The sequence below is a fragment of the Haliaeetus albicilla genome, chromosome 24 (genome assembly GCF_947461875.1).
Source record: "Haliaeetus albicilla chromosome 24, bHalAlb1.1, whole genome shotgun sequence".
Taxonomy (NCBI): Eukaryota; Metazoa; Chordata; class Aves; order Accipitriformes; family Accipitridae; genus Haliaeetus; species Haliaeetus albicilla.
In genome coordinates, this window is record NC_091506.1 from 6,098,146 (window position 1) to 6,112,749 (window position 14,604).

The 14,604-nt window shown below is 46.6% G+C and overlaps 1 protein-coding gene across 8 annotated transcripts in view; it reads right to left on the bottom strand.

Annotated features, from left to right (window-relative positions):
* Positions 1 to 6,438: 6,438 nt before the first annotated feature.
* MITF (melanocyte inducing transcription factor) overlaps positions 6,439 to 14,604 on the bottom strand; it is a 113,654-nt gene continuing 105,488 nt past the window's right edge. For all 8 annotated transcript variants that reach the window (XM_069811858.1, XM_069811857.1, XM_069811856.1 and 5 more), the window contains 2 exons: positions 13,213 to 13,360; positions 6,439 to 10,516 (listed from right to left, as the gene is read on the bottom strand). In XM_069811858.1, the coding sequence (XP_069667959.1) occupies positions 10,115 to 10,516; positions 13,213 to 13,360 (550 nt within the window). In that variant the 3' untranslated portion in view covers positions 6,439 to 10,114. The remainder of the gene's footprint in view (positions 10,517 to 13,212; positions 13,361 to 14,604) is intronic.

The window sequence follows — 14,604 nt, forward strand, 5'->3', positions numbered from 1 at the left end:
GAGCTGCGAGCCCGGGCTGACGGTCCTGCCCCACGCGTAGAGTTGTTCAACATCGTAAGTTAGTAGGCAGGACTGAATTTTAAACAAGATACATACAGCAGCACCTGTGAAACGCCGTACATGCCAGAGGTGCATGGAACAAGAAGAATATTGGCATCTGACCTGATTTACCTCTTTCAATTGCTCTATTTGAAAGGGAATTGATTAGACCTGTGTAGCGCTCAAGAATTGATCACTCAGAAGCGAAACCACCGAGTGCCCATAGTGTAGTTCATAACAAGCTGTCTCCTTTGGGGGGAGCGAGTGGCATTTATTCATTCTTTTGGTTAATCCAACCTGGGGGCTGCCATGGCCTTGCACAGTGCTGTCCCACCATTGCTTGTTGCTGGACCCCTCAAGTCAGTAGGTGTATCTGGCTCTTAGAGCATGTAAAAGAAGTGGGGCATCTTGACGGCACCACACAAAATCTCCGTGCTATATAAAATCTTTGAAGTGGGGTATCTCCTTCACTGGTTTTGGCATTCTGAGATCTTCTGGTTTTCTCAGCTCATTCAAACTAGCAAAAAAAGAAACTTAGCTGCCAGCCTTTGCTCCCAGTGTAAGGGAATGACACGCTTTGATTACAGGCACTGGCACGTAGCCGCGGATCAGCAGATATCGCTGCTGGGAAGCACAACAGGACCTGTATCTTGATAGCATGGGAATCCTATGTCTTGGGACTCTTAGATACCGAGGACATGCTGGGAGGCTCACCTTGCTGCCAAAACGTATAGCGGTGGTTTCACTGTGTAACCCCGGCAAGCCACCGGTGTGACAAATAGGGTACGATTTCAGTAAGTGTTGCCTGTGAACAAAGTTGAGCTCCAAGCTCTACCCCAGAACCCCCCCGGCATCCTCATGGAGTGTCTGCCACGGGTCTCCTCGTACCTGGCTGGCTGGGGCTCCTTCCCCATCGCGGTGCTTTCCGGGTAGATAAGGTCAGCTGGGGGAAAAACAAGAGCAATCGGGGGACACCAAGAGAGCTTATCATTTTCAAGCAGCCTCAGTGTCATGTCTCAGGATCCTCGCAGACTCAGACCAGATTACAGATCAGATGCTGACTGTGAAAAACGTAAAGGCAATGTCACCCTTCTACCTGGAGGTTGAATCAAAGGAATCACAATCAACAAACAGCCTTTGAATTATTTACGGCATTTTTTTTTTCTTATGTCATACCAGTTTGTGCTGATGTGCTGTCTTCTGTTTGCTGAAGTAATAAAAGCTATTAAAACCAGAAAACTTTTAAAATAACGATTCCATTGCTGCACGCAGTGCGTGCATGTGTACATTTGCACGCGCTCCATAGACAGGACACTGGAGGAGTGAGGAATAGACCTGATGTAATAAATTCCCTTTTCCTCTTGAGCCCAGAGAAGATGTGCCTAAAATTACACAAAAGGACTTCCTCGACATTTCCCCAGAGCCATGCGTTTCTCTAGCTTCAGGCCGGTGTTTCTCACAGACGGTACCACCTTACCAAGCAGAACTCTCGCAGCAAACAGCGTAAAAGCACATCCTCAGAGCCACGGTTTCCCATAGAGATAATCCCCTAACGCCCTGAGTTAAATAAGCCTGTGGCTGAGGATATCAATGAAATTTTGTCCTTTGTCCTATGTCAAACATCAGGTCATTCAGCTGGTTCCCGACAGCGGCCACCGAGCAGGGAAAGCATCGCTCCCGCTCGCAGGGAAGCTATCTGCGCTGTCAGCCTTTCGCTAGAACAGAAAAGGACGGTGCAACACGAGGCTAGACGAGGACCCGAGGTTTTTAGGAGCGTGAGGGAGCCCCAGGGACAGCGGTGCTGAGGGACAACGTGCTGAGAGCCTCCGGGAGGGAAGCTGTGGGTTGTCTCTGCCCCAACTGGTGCTGGCTACCTCTCGGAGATGATCTGGGACTGGAGCCCTGGAGCTCTGGTGCTCCTCTCCCAGAATTGACAGGGATCACCCGGATCCGCTCGCGAGTGGTTTACCTCCTCCCCGGGAGCTGGATGGGTCGTTGTTCACGTCAGATGATCTAGAACTGAATGGAGCGCAGGGTTATCGGCTGCCCAACAGTGTCCTTCAGTGCAGCAGTGCTGCTCCCATCTACCTACGCGGAGGAGGTACAAGACAAACGTCAGCTGGAGCTGCTTAATTTTAAATGTCCAGGGAGAGACTCTCAGGAGCCCAAAGGCATTTCGCACTCCAGCCCCATGGAAAGGCAAGCAGTGGCTTAGCAGGGTCCAGCCAAACTGAACCCAGAAAAGTCACAAACCTACATGTACACGTTAAAAAGCCCAGCATCTAGGACTGACGTGCTATCGGTGACAGTGATGTGGCTGCGGGTCACCTGCCAGACGTTCCCACACGTTGGCTTTGCCTCCATCTTCAGGAGCCGGCATGTGTGTGTAACAACATATCAAAGGAGCTGGAGCACAATTAAGACTGAAAAGTGAACACATGATTATTATTTTTTACCCTCCCTTCTGCTGTGGGTGACAGAATACAATCAACCCCTGACATGCTTGGTTGCTTAGTAGCAGACAGCCACATTTTTAATTATATACTAAAATATGCTAAAGAACATAAAACGGCTGTGTGACTAATACGTGTATATCAAGAAAGGCATATGACAGCAGCTAAATTGCTTCAGTGTCTGATAAAGAGTGCCTCTGCCTGGCTTGTCATCGAAAGATCAAGGAAAGGAGGTGGAAAGTATTATTAATAAAACAGCGACTTTTTAAAATACGCCTCATTGTTTGCAGTGCATTTTTTTTAGTGTCTAGCATGAATTTAATTCTTTTCCATTTATTCAGCTTTGATTTAATTCCCGCTTTTTCAAATGGAACTGTTATCATTAGACCTAAAATCTCTGCTTATTTTCTTATTACCTTCAATGACGTATTACTCCAAAGAGAAAAGTGGAAAGCCATACGGGACCCAGCTGGATTCTCCGCAGCACAAGTTCTTCATGGATTTGTTTGAACAAAATTACTTTAGTGGTCAGAGAACAAGAAATTATTTTACTCTTTACACGTTCTGAATTTTTTTTAAAAAATGAATTTCTGCAAAAAAAGCAATTTCTTTTGCAACAACCTGCTCTAGAAACTGCTTTTCAGCAGGGGAAAAAAAAAAGAAAAAAAAAGAGAAAGATTATGAGCTCTGATGTTTTTTAATAAAGGAGTATCTAAGCAGTTATTAATCATGTCCACTCAATAGTAGCATTCAATGTAGCCAATGCAAAATGAGAATCGGGCCAGGGATCTCGAAGGCACTAAAAGATTTTGACTAAATGTATTTAAAGCAGCTAAACAAACAGCGCTGAACATCGCAGCAACTGCCCGATTCCTCGTACAACGCAACACGTGCTCAACCGTTCCGCGCTTGTCTGCCCAGAGCCGTTACCGCTGGTACAAATTACACGCTGCGTTCAGAGAAAATGACTTGCAAATGACAGTATTAAATCATAGCTCGCCCTCGTTACAGCTTTGAAGCCGGCCTGGAAAGGACGCAGCCCCGCAAGAGTGTGCTGTTCCCCGCTTTTTTAATTAACGTCTAACTCTCGCTGCTATCAAAGGCGGAAAGGAGGAAAGGCGGTGGGAGCGGGGAGCTCTGGAGAGGCACTGCTGAACGGCGAAAAAGCAGACAAAGCATTTGAGCAAGACCAGAGCCCCCAGGGTTGCGTGTCCCATCTGCCAAATCCCGCTCGGAATGCAGGGCACGTCCCGCACCCCTGCCAGCGGCTGGCCCAGCCCCGCTCCCGTGGGACGAGCGCCGCGCTCCGACTCCAGGTTTCCCGCTAGAGCCAGGCGCCTGCTCTCCCTCCCAAATAATTGCAGCTGCCCTACCTACCGATGGCCATGGCGAGGCAACCGCTGACTCCCAAAGCCTCTGCCGGTGTCCCACCGCCGCCCCAGACACCCCGTTCAGCTCCCCTGCCCGCAGCAGACGCATCGGGCATTCGGGATTTCTCCCATAGCTCCTTTGAGACGGGATCCACAATATGCAACCGTGTACATCGACCCCATGGTGATTTTCATAAATACGTTAAAAGAGCAATCGATATTTAGATGCTTTGCATGCCCTGGCTCGTCCTACTGACCGTAGCAGCCTTCTCGTTGCCTCGCGCAGCTCTCGGACAGCGTTAACGTAGAGGTCTGTCACAGGAACCGTCGTTGCGTTCTGCGATCACAGAGCACGACGGTGCCTCAGCCCCAGTGACCCCAGCCCTGGGAAGCACAGGGATGGGGTAGAAGAGCAGCAGCACGAAGGGCTGGGAGCTGCCTTCTCTCCAGGGAATCGCGAACGAGAGCGTCTGTCCACGTTCAGCACTGCCGGAGTTCCACAGGTGGCTTCTCGCTCTTTTGCAATCCAGGTGAGAAAGTCATCAAAAGGAAGAAATTGCAGCTTCAGGCTGCGGTGGAGACACGAGCCTCAACACATGCCCATTAAGAGTCGCTCTCAAAAACTTGGTTAAAAATGGAGCAGTTTGAAGTAAGGATGCACTTCAGATCACAGGCAAAGGCAACAGCGATGGTCGGTGCACATGCGTTTAACCTGCGAGCAAGCATCCTATTAAGTCTTACTGATTTTAATAAGTCAGGGACGCTTTTTCAAGCCATGTCCCTGCAATTTTAAGCAAGCGAATCTCAAAGGAGCTGCAGAAACACAGTATGACCACCATCCAGTGCCGGGACTACCCCCAGATGCGAGAGCAAAAGGAGCAGCAGCTGCCGAACCTGCAGAAGCGACGCAATCACCGTCTCCTTCCCCGCATCGAGAGCGGCCGAGCTCCCAGGTTGCATCTCCTCGGAAGGAAAGCACGATGCGGTGACACGGGGGCAGGATCCTGCCGTGCCGCTGCACCACGCAGCCGAGCCCCACAGCGTCCCACAGCCCGGCCACGGGGCTTCCCAGCAAACCAGACCCCACCGGGTGTCGGCGGCCTTAACATTCGCTTTCTTACCCCGCACAGAATTTTTCAGGCTTGTCCAAAGGAACTAAAAGGCTTCTAACCACATCTGCTGCCAGCTCTTTGCTGACACACACCGAGCAACTACTTACAGCCGTTATCCCCGTGACGGGTTTTCTTCCCGCTCCTCCTGCGTTCTGCAACCCAGCCAAAACCCAGAGCTGCTCCCACCGACAAGAAAGTCACTCCCAAAACAGCGCTGGCACAACTGACCACCAAAAGGAAAGCCAAAATACATCTAAAATCTCAAACTTAAATCAGAAACTATATCCTAGGTTGCTCATAAAAACATTTCCAATCGCAGTACTACAATGCCACATTCTAACACCGTGCTGCATTTTTGAAGAAATAGCATTACAAAGCCTGCTGGAAACACAAGCTTTAACTCAAGTATCTTCTACGAAGAGGGAGCAGGGCTTTTCTACCGTAGTCCTAGCTTTGCCCAGCATTTTTTGTTTGGTTGGTTTTTAAACTGAGCGATGCAGGACAGCTAGTCACTTTTAATTGCAACTGAATTAAGTATTTTCTACTCCTAATAGGTTTCAGATTTTCAAGACAGGCCAAATTCAAGACTTCTGTTGGTTGTATTCTGGGCTTAAAACCCATGAGAGGATAGGCATTAGCCACCACTGCTGCTGCAGCAACGTCCACAGAGACGGCGAGGACTCCACGCTGTGAGCACAGTAAGCGACAGCCTGTCGAAGAACAAGACCAGAAGGGATGAAAGCAACAGAGAGACAGGGAGAAACGACGAAGATGGGAAGACAAAACAAGACCTAACCAGCACTGGTTGCAGCTCCCAGCATGGTCCAGGAGCAGATGTCTGCACATGAGGTGAGCGGGGGGTTCAGAGGAGCGACCCAGCGGGTGAGCAGAGAGAGGACGGGGATCTCTCCGTGCTCGGGTCAGCCAGAGAAGGTGGTGAGATGCTTCTGCGTAGATCTGCTGGGGGTAGGTGACCTTGCAGGAGGGACAGCGTGGTGAAGAGGTGTAGGTACCCCAAGGGCTCACCGAGGCCATGCCTGACACAGGGCATCTGGTGGGAGGCGAAGGGCAACGCAGTCAGGGGTGGTTTTGGGAGACAACCCCTTTGAGAAAGGAGGGAGGCGAAAGGCAAGAGCCCACGGGAGGGGAGAGAGGCAATGACATTTTTCCACATCCACCTTTTTGTTTTGTTCCTTACGCTGGACCGTAAGTTTGGGGTCTATCCGCTTCGGTGTGTATTTGCAAAGCCCAAGAGGGGCCTGATCCGTAGCTCCGTCTCCCCCCGTGCTACCGCAATACAAACACAACCAGACAGCTGCGGTACCACCGGGGCTGCTGACCGGCACCAGGTCAGGAACACGGACACATCCACCGCCAAGTCACAAACACAGGAGCACTGCTGGGACTTCAATGCATGGAAAAACAAGATTCACTTACATGGAAAACGAGTGGCTTACACAGACGTATGTGAAAAACCAAATGCTTTAATCCATCTATCAAGAACAACAGTTCAAATTATTTCATTGGATACATTAATATTGATCCATAATTTACAGTGCTATGGACCATACACAAATTATTGCTGCAGTCAACAGCAGATGAATATCAACATTACAGTACCAAGCATCATAGCAAGAGGCAGTAATTAATGTCACTTTTTCAAGAAATATAGGTATTTATACTATTATCAACATCAGCTTCCCCCCCAGTGCATTTTATGTCAAACAACATAAATGTAAGTGCATTATTTTGTGCTTTGTGCTTTCCTTATGTACCTTCTTTTTGCTTTTACAGGTTGAAGAGTTAAATATTGCTTTAGAGGCCAAAAGCAGTAAGGAAGAACTTCATGGTACTCTGCACGTTCCTGCTTGTTGCATGGCTTTGGCAAAGTGAGAACTGGTAGGTACCCCATCCACCCGCTCAGGAAAGCCACCGCCGGCCCAGTGTCACACAAAACACCATCATCAGACTGGGCAACAGCTTCTGTCCACCTCGCTCCACCTAGTTCATGCCAAACCCTGCCTGTAATTGCTCTCTCTGTCCTCTGCCATCGTTCCCCTGTAAAATGTCACGGCCACACGTTCACAATGCTCAAACAGGCAAAGACATCTCCAGTTAGCACCCGCCTGGAGCTCCATGTCTCCTAGAGATGTCCCCACCGCAGTGTCAACGTGCTTCCATTCAAAGGGTGGGCAAACTCAGAGGAGGGCTGTAGCCTAAGGGAACACGGGGTGAAGAGCGAGCAGGGCACAGCCGAGTCGTACGTTACCCCAGAGCAACACAACGTACGGGGAACACGCAACGCAGCTGCTGGGGCCGCAGCGACTTTTATCAAGAAATCCAGCTCTTGATGTAACGGTTTTCCTTGAATCCTATAACTCGTCTCCACGCAGCATGTAGCCAAAAATCAAGTCATGGCTGTCAGTGAGTACCAGTGGTTTCATCTAAGCTTGAAAAATATTTATATACCACAGTCTAGACTTCAATTTCTGAATGCCCAGCATGGGCATCAACCCAAACCCTTATTTAATATATTCAGTGGTTTTCAGTTACTACACTCAAGCGAGCACGCCCTGATTTTGCACAATGCTGCAGAGCTGTCCCATTTTAACGGGGAAGGGTAACGCAACCCTGTGTTACAGCTACAAGCATTTTACAGCCCTGATTTTCTTTACCTGTTACCATTACCAAATGGCAGCACCAGAAGCCTGTACCCGCATACCCGACTCGGAGCTAACTACGGCACAGCTGCCTTGCAGAGAATTTCCCTGCCCGAGGGCCGCGACGGCCGCAGCGCATCCTGCAGGCTCCCGGGTCCTGCCCTGGGCCAGAGCTTCACTACCCTAGGAAAGACACATTCCCAAAAGCTGTCCGGGGGAGGGGGGGGGAGAGGCATCATTATAATCTAACTCCAGCTCCTCCTTCAAAAAATAATTAAAAAAAAAAAAAAAAAAAGCCACAACCCGGTGGTTGCATCAATGCTAACACACAGCTCGCTGCTCAAGCAGAAACAGAGACAGCCGGACGCAGCCAGCGACAGCCACGGAAAAGAGCGACACGAAGGCAGACCCCCGAGTACCGTAACAGCAAGTCGCGTCCCCGCCGAGCCCCGCGCCCCTCGCCATCAGCGCCGGGAGGAGCGGGGCCGGGCAGGGGACGCTTCAAGAACCCTTCCACGGGGAAACGTTTGGGTGAAAGCTCAGCGAGCCACGCCACGGGCTACGGGAACTCCTGACGTTGTCCCCAGCTGCCCCATCGCTACCCAATTCACATTTGATTTCTGAACACTAACTGCTGCGACCAAGGTTTCCTTATGAAGCCTGCCAAACTGGCACTCAAGTCACTAACCGTTTCACTTATCCTATGTAATTTCCAGTGTAGCACAAAGGAGAACGGGAAGCTCTTGTTTTCTATACGTAGGCACCATGCTACACTTCAGCATCCTATGAAACACCACCCTAAAGCTCTCTCCTATGCCACACTTCAGTCAGTGCTAGTCGAGGAAGACTACAACTAGAGTTTAAGGCACTTCATTCTGAACGAGATACGCTTGCCTGCCGCTTGCGAGTCAGCTGTAGGCTGCTATTGAGAAATCCATTCAATCCGTCTAGCTCGTAACACCACATGTCACCTCTGTAAAACACCTAGGCTTGATATAATACAAGTATAACTACCGTTATTGCATAGGACTACACTTGAGTAGATAATGCACCGAACTACTTTTACAACATTGTTGCATGTTAAAAAATAATAACATTGTTATCAAGTAACAGTTATTTGCAGATACAGTAATTTACTCTTTTTTTGTTTGTTTGTTTTTTTCTTATGTCAGCCCCAGTGCTGAAATAAAACACAAAATTACTATAACGGGTATATTAACTACATAGTTATGTTTCCAAGCATATTACTACTTTTTTCTGTATCACTAAAAATAAATATGTAAGTTCAGTTTCTCTACAGAGTTGTTTTATTACCTAATCTAAATTTGTACTCTACCTTAAATGTGTTTAAAAACATTTTCAAAGTGAGACTGTAATATACAAAATATTCTCAAAATCTCTCTTAAAACACAGAACCCTGCATAAAAGCTTCCTTTCAAGTGTGTACAAAGAACGCAGAAAACTTCCAATGAGTTTTAAAAATGTCAAAAAATTGTTGCAATATTAAGAGGCAAAAATCTTACAAATGAAATACAAATATATTTAAAACAAAAAGTTGAGGATAACTAAGGAATCCATGCAAATCAAAATAAACTGTACAAAGCAATTTAAAAAAAATAAAGCCAATTAGATATGTACAACATAATGTGCCCAGCTGATGTATCAATTTTTTTTTTGTCCAAAGAGCGTATACCAACTTACAGTGCTCCTGCTTGGTTTACTGTTGGTAAGCCATCAATGCGTGTTTCAAAACAAAATAAAAATCTAAGAGAAAAACTCGAACCATGATCAAAAGGAAAACCCAAATCAGCTCAGAGTAAAATTAAACAGCACTCCGAGAAAAAGAGACTTGCATCTCCCTGCAATTTTCAGCAACAGCATTTTATATCACAATCAACACAATCAGGATGTCTTAACACTTTTTTTTGTTTGTTTGTTTGTATTCTGAGTGGAGTAGGGTGGGTATTTTTCCCTAAACACTTGTCATGTAAAGACCAACGTTTGAGGGACACTGTATCTTTAAGGCAGCACTAGTCAATTAATACAATTACAAATTGGACTTTTTTTTTTTTTGGTTTCTTTACATTCTTGAACTTTACATTTTGTTTCCAAGTAAATAGGTTGCATTTACAATTCTACGATTCCCCCCTCCCCCCCAGTAGAAACAGACTCTTCATTTGTAATTCTATTGCTTTGAGTAGATTTGACCAGTTCAAAGTTCTTGGTGAATCCAGTTCACAGATACTGTACATATGCTGTACAATATTTTGGAGGCATTGGTAGTTTTAAAATAGAATATACAAGTTTCTTCACAAAAATTCTAAAAAAAATCCTATATATATAATATATACACACACGCACACACACTGGGCTACTGATGAAGCACAAGGAAAAAAAATCAAAAAATTCTACAAAAGGTAAATTATTTAATCTACTGATCAAGAAACAAAGCAGTTTATGAAAGGTGTGCCACGTATATGCTAACAAGCATGATCGGTGTCCTCCATGCTCACGCTGCTCCGCCTGCTACTTGTCTTCGATGCTCCAGGGGACACAGAGGAAAGTAGCGGGTCAGTTACTCCGACAGGGGAGAGGGTATCGTCCATCAAGATATCTTCCAGTTTGGATCCCATTTTTGCAGGAACGCTGTAAGTGCCAGTCGGTTCAGTCACATTTCCGAGGTTGTCACTGAAGGTGATGGTACCGTCAGTGAGATCGAGGGTGGTAGTGCAAGACAGGTCTGTGTGGTGCGGCATGATGTCTTGGTTGCAGTTGTCCAGCACAGGTTCTTGTTTGATGACCCTGTTGACCATATCAGGGGAGCAAAGGCCTGTAGATGGAACAAGGGACAGTCCGTGTGCCCGAGCTTGCATCTCAAGTTCCTGTGAAGGAGGATAAGGGACAAATTAAGAAAAAAATCTGAAAGCAAAATCTGTCATCTTACGCTCTTGTGTACCGCGACTTAGTTTCCTTCTGTTGTACACAAACCGTTCCCTCCCTTTCCAGTAGCAACAAGTGCTTGCACCTTGTACAGTCCTGCCCGCAGTTTTTCACCTGAACATCAGTCTCTTGTGGAGGTGGGTGAACACCACCCCACACAGGTCCTCCACACTTCTCAGGACCTACACCAGAGCCAAAACCCAGTGCCCTGTAGAACAGACACATTTCCCCTTGGGCCTCTTCCCAAACCAGTGCCACAGTAGGCAAGTTTGGCATCAGGTCAGGTGAGGAAAGCATTTAAAAGTTGGGGGGGAAAAAAAAAGTGATATAGCAGAAGCGTAGGCTTAGTACTTTTTAAAAAGTCGTATGTGAAGGCATAGCATGTCTATATGATGCTTGTCATTTCCTGCCGAGACATTGCAAGGGACATTTCTCATTCTACAAGTCCAGTAGAGCTGGCAGTAAAGAGGTCAGCCGAACCTGAGCAACACTATTCCTGCACTGAAATATTATAGGCAAAGTCAGAGCCAGGATTCTTCGAATCTTCATGAAAAGTCTAAGTCCCACCTTCACATTTAATCATATAGATGCACTTGACTGAAAACAGATAATAGAAGAATTCACTTAAATGCCCTTTCTCAAATGCAGCAGTAAGAGAGATGTTTTGCTTCTACTTATGCATTATGTTAGGCAATCACAATCACTGTTGTGATTGTACTGTTTCTGGATATTCCTGTCACTGAGGTTGATTAACAGGCCTTTTTCCATTTTCAAGCTAAGACAACAAGCTTGTAATGGCACACTGCAAGATCAATGGAGAAGGTGGAACAAAGAAGCACTTATTCCATCAGCTAATGTGCCAAAATCAGGAGTTTCTTACTCTGTGCTTAATCAGAATCAACGCAAAAAGGGGAAAAAAAAGACTTTAGGTTATTTGCTGCCAGTTGTATTGCCCATTATTCAAGGGTCTGTTTTTTATGGTTTTTTTGATTGAAGAAGGAGCCAGAGCAGATGGATAATGCAAAGGAAGATGAAAGATGCTTAAAAAGTGATCTGACTCAACATCTGCTTGATGTTGCTCCGCAGAAGGGCTGCACTTCTTTATCATCTCACTCGAGCAAACAGATTGCCCAACAAAGCACAAAAACTGTGCTGAAGCTCAACCCAGCCTGTTCTATTTTAAAGCTGTTTACTGCCACACTTGACTCTCAGGTATTTCTAGCTTCATTATCTACTTTGTGGATTAGCCGTGCTGTGGTTCAGGGGTCTCCTGACACAGCAGCAAGCCTGGCACACTGCAGCCTGCATGCAGAGTTCAGCTGTTCACACTGCAGGTGAGTAGCAACACGAGAGTATCTGGGACATCGCTGTCTCTGTGTTAGGTGTTCTTACACCCAATTCTAGATACACTTCTTTAATTACCCTTTTATGAAGGGGGGCGGATAGCCAGCTATCTTTGCCCACCTGGAGAACAGGGTTGACAACAAAAGGTGTATAGGGTGCAAGGCTAAGGTTTCCTATCCAGCTTGAGGTGAAAGCAAAGGAATTAATTAGAGAAACACAGTTCTCGCCCCAAATCTCTGTGTAATATAGGCTATTGGGAACCTGGGTGAATCTAACAAGGCAACAACCCACAGAGAAAGCATATTCATGCCACCTACTGCTTTTCAGTGTTGAACAGAACTGTTTTACAGCCCTACAGACTCCAAGGAACAAGGAAGACAACAAACCATAGCTCCTTGGACAAAAAAAAAGCAGCTCAACATCCCTAGCTCTTGGCTGTCTTGCTGCAAAAACTCTTGGAGCCCTCACGTTAGGTGTGCTTCTCTGCAACTGCTCTCAGACAAGCCAGGCAGCTTCAACATTAAATACAGCTGCCAGACCCCAAGATACCTATGGGGAACTCAAGATACAGTGCTGCAGCATCTGTCACCAATACTGCCCTCCGTGCCCATTTTGTCCTGCAAGCAGTATTTACCCTCCACCAGAAAGCAGATGACAAATTCCTGCAGAAGATCAGGGACAGGCTGATGAAGAGAAGAAATAAGAGATCAGATGTAAAAGACCGCAATCTGCAGAGCTTTTCTGACAGATAGGGCCTAGATTGGTCCCCAAATAGTTTAGAAAATCCACAAGCAAAACAAAAAGATGTCATTTATTGCCATTTGTCCGAAACAGCTTCAGAAGAAAAAAAGCACTAAAGCTATAGGTCAAAAAACCTCCACAAACAAGACAACTGAAGTGAACATACTCCCAAACAGCTGAACTGAATTTCATCACTATCAACAAATAGATGATAAATGAAGTCCCAATTTCTTAGGTCTGGCACCCAGAAAAAAATATTACCATACAAACCTTTTTTATAGGATGGTTTGCAACTTATGTTGGCCACGATAGACCAAAAATAGACCAGCCCTAATTGCTTTGCTAGAGTGTTGGGACTTTTACTTTTTTTTTTAAACTAGTGTATCTTGGGTTTTTTTCTGGAAACATCTCTGCAGACATCTCAGCGTTGGTCACCATTAATTAAAATGATGGTTCCTTCCAACTCATATTTCTACAAACCAGCTTCAGTTACCATTATTTGCAGCCACACACTGCAACAGCAAGGGCACTTGCAGCTTATTTATCAGCAAACCTGTATTCTGAGCAGCAGGTGCCTGTTGGCATGCTCCAACTTCTTCTGTCTGTTCTCAAGCTCCTTCGTGCGCTGCTGTTCTCTTTGCAGCTTACGGATGTAGTCCACCGAGGCTTTTAGAATCGTTCCCTTATTCCAGCGCATATCCCTTTGAAATCAATAAAAAAAGGAAGAGTTAAGGCTCTCAGGGAGGCTTTATTTTATAGTCATTACCTTCACATCAGCAGCTATGATTACACCTCACATATACATTAACACCTGGCTAATATTTATTCCAAGTTCATGCATACAGAAGGCATTCGAAATGCACTAGAGGGGGCCAGAGCACAGCTATTGCCAAGCAGGCTGCCCCAGCCCCGGCCCAGCCGAAGGCACAGAGCCCAGGCGCTGCCTTGCAGCCCCCCCAGGCTCCCCAAAGCCCCCCCGGGGCCAAGCCCCTGCCTTCTGCCCAGTTTGGGACCAGTTCTGCGCAAGAGCCACTGAAGACCTGGGGGCTCCTTTCGTTGCCTTATGGCAAGGCTGCAAGACAACGACAACGAAACCCCGCAAGACTCTTTCTCAAAACGTGGCATGGTTTGCTAGCTGGGTGATGCCCGATTTCGGCTGGGGAATTAAAAGGATCATATATGACCTGGTGCTTCTGTGGGAGAAAGACCTGAGGCTCTCTCTTTAGCTCCCAAGAAGCAGCAAGCAATAGCCCTCCTGGTGGCACTGTATGGCAGCTGTGTTACGGTAGGAAGAGAAGAGCCCAATACAGCAGCATATTCAAGTACTTTAAACCCTGGATAAAACACAAATGCCGCGTTGCAGCCTAGAGGTGACGGTTCTTCAGTCAGGCAGTTACATGGCTCCCATACTGCTTCTCCCACACTATTCCTCCCACACCCGCTTTAGAGAGAGAGGCTGCCTGCATCATCTTCTCCCCCACATCATCTTACTTTGTTTAAATTTTTTAAAAAAAGTTTACTGCAGACCATCAGACCAAAGTTCCACCTGTCCCGTAGGTTGATACTGCGCAATATTGTCTTGCTTGCCTTAGAGGAAGCTGAAGAGCCTCTCTGAAGAGTAGCTATAAGTTGCTCCATAAGCATCTGCCTTAAAATAATGGAAACTCTCCCCAACAGTGTCATGGGGCATTGATTCAGATTTAAGTGACGCTTTCAAGCTCCAGAGCAAGGGGGGGTCCTTGCTACTGAATCAGCATTAGGAAAGTGTTAAGCCAAGTTAGTAGCAATAAAGTTACCTAAAAGAACTACTGGGAAATTACCAGAAACACTGGCGAATTATCAGTGAACAGTCACACAGCTATGTTCTTTATTTTGCTGCTTTTTTCTTGGTGGGAAGGGGAATATGATGGCTTCCCTGATGAACTGCCCTCCATTTTCACAGAAA